We start from the raw sequence: 4943 nt of genomic DNA, 5'->3' as shown, positions 1-4943 counted from the left end.
AAAAAAAAAAAAAAAAAAAAAAAAAAAAAAAAAGGAAGAAAGTATCGATAGTAAAAAAGAAAAAAAAAAAGGAACATCTCCACTCGATTCGATATCATCATGGAATATATTGTCGAGAAGTAACATCATTTGACAGGCGATACTTGGAACTCCAATTTATTGATCGCTCGCATTGGCTTCGTTACACCTCGAAAAATCGATACAAGAAATATATAATCGTATGTATATCACCATATAGATATATATATGCGTATATATATATATTTTTTTTTCTCGTTTATTTTCCCGATATTTATATAAAATAAAAGAAACGAATAAAAAAAAAAGAAAGATAAAGAATTGAGAAATATTCCTGTTGAGAAAAACGAAATATTACAGATGGACTAGATACTAATAACAATTTTATTTTCGCCTTAAAATAAACGCGTCTCGTTCGATCCGTCAAAATATATATATATATATTTTTATATATATATATATAATATATAATTCTATAGATATGCGTTTCTATGCGTTTTTTTTATACGTTTCTCGTTCATCTCGTAGTAAAAATATTTTTTGGGCTTCATCTTTGGGCGATCATCGTTATCTCTATGCAAAGGTAGTTAAAAAAATAATTCGATCCTTGCTCGAACGTGACAACGTGAAAAGTTGGAGAAATCCTGTTTGAACGCGCGTTCCTTCGGGCAATTTCAGAAATTGCAGCATTCCGATGCGTCTAGACATCTGTCCTCCTTTTTTCTCATTTATCGATTTCTCGATAAATCAACTCGCGCCCGATGTTTTAAACGGATTTCAAGATTTCTCGCGTGACGATGTCTCGCAATTTATACAAAAATAAATCGTAGTCTGATAGTTATTTAAAGTAAGCCGGAAGACTTCGATTCTTCCCCAGTTCGCGCAGCTTCGATTCAACGATTCGAGAATGTTTTCTTTCTTTTTCTTTTTTTTTTTCTTTTTTTTTCTTTTTTCTTTTCAAAATAAACATCATCCGACGCCGAAATTTCGATAAAAATACATCCTCTTCGTAAAAAGTTGGATACGAGAAAAGATTACAAAAGCTAGAACAGTTTGATTAAATATTTCGATCGTTATTGAGAGTCGAGTAAAAATTTATATCGATAGATATAATATATCGGTATATATTATTATATCGTTTTTTTCAATTCGATATTTTCCATAGCACTCTTTGGCTATTTTGCTTGGAAGGCAGCAGGTCTCCACCTCTTCGATTCGAACGATACGATCTTCGCCGAAGGAGAGATAAATTTTCTCTCGAGAATTCAAACGTTCAAAACTTTCGCCGACACTTTCGTGGGAAGCAATCGTCTCTCTAAATATCTCGACAACCTCGATTACATTCTCCGTTCTTTTACGATTCACTGCGAACAAATTATTTCGTCGCGTTGGGCTCGAGCACGCGACGAATTGCCGCTGAAATTCACATTGTTTCGAAACAACGCATCCTTAAAGAGAGAAGGATGCCTAAAATACGATTCGAAATAGAATACGAAAATTGGTATCCGATTGTTAAAGAGCAACGTTATTCCGAACACATATTGAAACGCACGTGCGAAAATGGTAAAAAAAAAAATTGAAATCGATTCGTTGTTGCGCCGGATAAACGCAGCTCAGTTTGTTATTGCGAACGAAAATAAGGGTTGTGATGTGCGAGAAAAGATCTGCGCGGAATACGATCCTTTTAAAACTTGGTTTTCGCGCGGAACAACGCGACAGAAGGAGATCAACGATTCATTTGACTTGATGACGAGGCGGTGGTCCGGCAGGTGGTAACGTGAGAGAATCCCTTTTCTTCCTGTTGACGCGACGTCCGACGTGCAGAACCACGTCCCCAGCTTTCACGGACTTGAACTCGGCGATCGCCTCGGCGTGCGTCATACCGTGAAGAGGTTTCGAATTTATCGACAAAATTTCGTCCCCTGGAACAAATATTCCATCAACGTTGAGTTTCAACGAAAGCGGATGGAAAGAATGAGAGGATGTTTTTTTTAAGATGACGTCGCACACCTTCCTTGACGGTTCCAAGATCCGCGGCCTGCCCATTGGGGAAGACCGTTTTCACGTAAATGCCCATGTTCCCTCGAGGACTGTCCGTACCGCCGACGATACTGAAACCGAGTCCTTTGTGTCCAGGACCCTTTAGAAATCTAGCCGTCAGTATCGTGAATGACGCGCCACCCTTGCCTGGCCTCGGTAGGGTGCAGAATCTCGACTCTTCACCCTCGCCAGCTTCGTCGATGTCTTCGAGTTCGGAGTCGGTATTCAGGCCTTCGTCCGTGTCTTGTGTACCCTTGAAATAGAAAAAAAGAGAGAGAAATGGAGGTAAAAATAAAAGAGATCTTTTTGTTTTCCCCCACTCACTTGCCAAGTCTTCAAACTGGAACCGGAGGAGCTAGGAATATTGGCAACGCTTCTGCTGTTCATTCGTCTGGTCGTCTTCTTGCCGGGGCTCCTTTCCGCCCCCAAACTGGACGGGCCGTCCTCTTTGTTCACGCACGGTGATCCAGGCCCAGAATTGGAATAATTATTCACTTGTCCACCGACTTTGAAATCGGTCATCCTCTTTCTGGGCGTCACCCTCGGTATGTGAATCTCCTCGAACGAGGCGTCGGTTTGGCTTCTGGGCTTCGCGTTCTTCTGGAAATGGACGTTCTCGTACGAGTGATGGTCCCTCGTTTCCGAGTTGCTTCTCGCCAAGTGTCTGTCGGAATGGGGTGTGGCCGAGGGCGTCAACTCCGACCTGTGACCTCGTTGAAAACGCACGTTCTCGTACGAGTGTTCCTGGTGTCTGCACGAGCCGTCGCGATTCTCCGAGTTGCTTCGTTGCAACACGGCCCTGGATCTTGGGCAACACCCGGGGGACGAATTGGCGTACAACACGTTCTCGTACGCGTCCTTCTGGCTTTGATCGTGGCAAAGAATCGGCGAGTCGTACGCGCTACCGCTTTGAGAATACGTGAACGTCTTACTGGCGTTGGTCAACGGGCTGCTGCAATTGGGTGAATTCGGCGCGCTGCCCTCCGCCAGCGTTTCGAGATTGTCGTGGAAAGGGTAGGGTGGAAGAGAGGTCGGCTCGCTGGAATCGTAGCCGTCTCCGTCGAAGTTCTGACTGCTCGACGAGGTCAGGGGGCTTGGAACGTAGAAATTGGACGCGTTGTCCTTTTGCGAGAACACCTCCGTGACGCTCAGAGCTTTCCTCTTCCGAATACCGGCGTTTATCTTGCTGAACTTGCTTCGTAGAACGTGCTGGATGTCAGCTATACCCTTGGTGGTACCTAGGCGATAGCAACGTTCGATCATCATGATATCGTTGAATTATCGAGATTTTATTTGCGACGGGGAGAAAAAGGAAAGGTAAATTACCTGGTAATCTGAGGGAACTAGTTTGCAACAATTTCTTGGGCGAACTGCCGTCCTGAAGGCTCTTTGCGGCAGGCGAGGACTCCCTGCTAGCCGGGCTGGACCTTACGGGTTGAATAACCCCCTGGGTCGTTCCACCTTGTATCAGAGCCTCCTGTGGTTCCGAGCTCTCCTGGACGGAGCATCTCCTCCTCAGTTTCCTCCATCGTTGACTGATGCTCTTGTTCCATAAATTCAGGTCTGTAATGCAAGAGCGAAAAAAAATTCCGCATGACTACCGGTCGCAGGACGCGCCGCTATCTCGTGACGGGAGGCGAGTACATCGAGGAGCTCGTTAAGGAAACAGGATGGTCCAAAATTGGCCTCGAAAAAAGAGAGGGAAGATACTGTTCCTTAATCATCGGAAGGCTTAACGACAGGAAGCACTTATCTGTTGAACGAGCGATATAGCGTACGATAATATTGTTATTTGTCGAAGATAAAATTGGATCTCGATCGGGAAAGGATCGGAAAGAAGATGGAGGAAAATTAGATATTAGATGATAACGATTCGTTAATAATAATAATTCGAAATCCGGATAAAAACGGCGATTTGATTTTCGACGCGTTTTTCTTTTTTTTTTTTTTGTTCAAAAGTTCAAAACGAAAAAAAATGACGACGAAGAGCGAGACGTACGTTTTTCATAAAACTAGCAACTTATTCGATCATTACAATTCAATATAGTCTCCATGTTGTCGGATCCACGTGACCACAAAGGACGATCGACGTTTGAATCCTGTCCCTTTCACCGATTCCACGAAGGGTCATGCCCCTCTCGACTTCCTCTTCCTTCTCGCGGGCTGGCAGCAGTAGTTTGGCCGACCTTGGGGAAGAAGGCACGCGCATAACAAAACTCGTCGTTTTCCTCACCGGCGGAAGAAAGTTTAAACGTCATGAATAATTGATCGATGATCAATGACAGGCATGGTCGTAAGGTCACTGAGCTTCGGACGTAACACGACTAATCAGGTATGCAATTGCGCGTTCGTCGCCTGGTTTCGGGACACGGGCCATGGTGGCGACGTGTCACGAGGACAACAACACCGATAACAACCACGATGAGGATGGGAACGAAGGGAACGAAGAACTGACGTGCACGCCGTTGTCCTCGGCGATCGTTGCTGACACACTGGGGCGTCGGTGGCGGCTGCACTCGCCATTATCCGGAGTTACAGTCATCTTACAAAATGCACTTTCACTTGTCGACGTATCTGCGGATGCGCCCGGTTTCGCGAGGCCTTTTTCGTTCCGCACCGAACGCCGGACGTTGCGCTTCGTTTTCCATAGATTGCAAACAGTTTTAACCCTTTCGTTCGCGTGGCGAAAAAAGAGAATGAATAATAAATAAAATATCCACGGCCGTGTATCGTGTACACGTTTTCGTTAGATCGACCTTTCCCGATATTCGCGCGGAATGCACGCGTCCAGAGCCGATGATGCGCAATTAGAGACGATCCAGCGCGTTGATCGATGAAGATTCCCTCGATGTTTCATATTTTATGTCCGATTTATCCTGCTTTTA

The 4943-nt window shown here is 44.6% G+C and overlaps 1 protein-coding gene across 2 annotated transcripts in view; it reads right to left on the bottom strand.

Moving 5' to 3' along the window:
- Nucleotides 1-514: 514 nt before the first annotated feature.
- LOC102675066 overlaps nucleotides 515-4943 on the bottom strand; it is a 22285-nt gene continuing 17856 nt past the window's right edge. For both annotated transcript variants that reach the window (XM_031513672.1, XM_031513673.1), the window contains exons 4-7: nucleotides 3385-3621; nucleotides 2383-3296; nucleotides 2029-2311; nucleotides 515-1940 (exon numbers count right to left, since the gene is read on the bottom strand). In XM_031513672.1, the coding sequence (XP_031369532.1) occupies nucleotides 1753-1940; nucleotides 2029-2311; nucleotides 2383-3296; nucleotides 3385-3621 (1622 nt within the window). In that variant the 3' untranslated portion in view covers nucleotides 515-1752. The remainder of the gene's footprint in view (nucleotides 1941-2028; nucleotides 2312-2382; nucleotides 3297-3384; nucleotides 3622-4943) is intronic.

This window comes from Apis dorsata, unplaced genomic scaffold (assembly GCF_000469605.1).
Source record: "Apis dorsata unplaced genomic scaffold, Apis dorsata 1.3 scaffold_683, whole genome shotgun sequence".
Taxonomy (NCBI): domain Eukaryota; kingdom Metazoa; phylum Arthropoda; class Insecta; order Hymenoptera; family Apidae; genus Apis; species Apis dorsata.
This window is presented reverse-complemented; position numbering and strand designations above follow the sequence as displayed.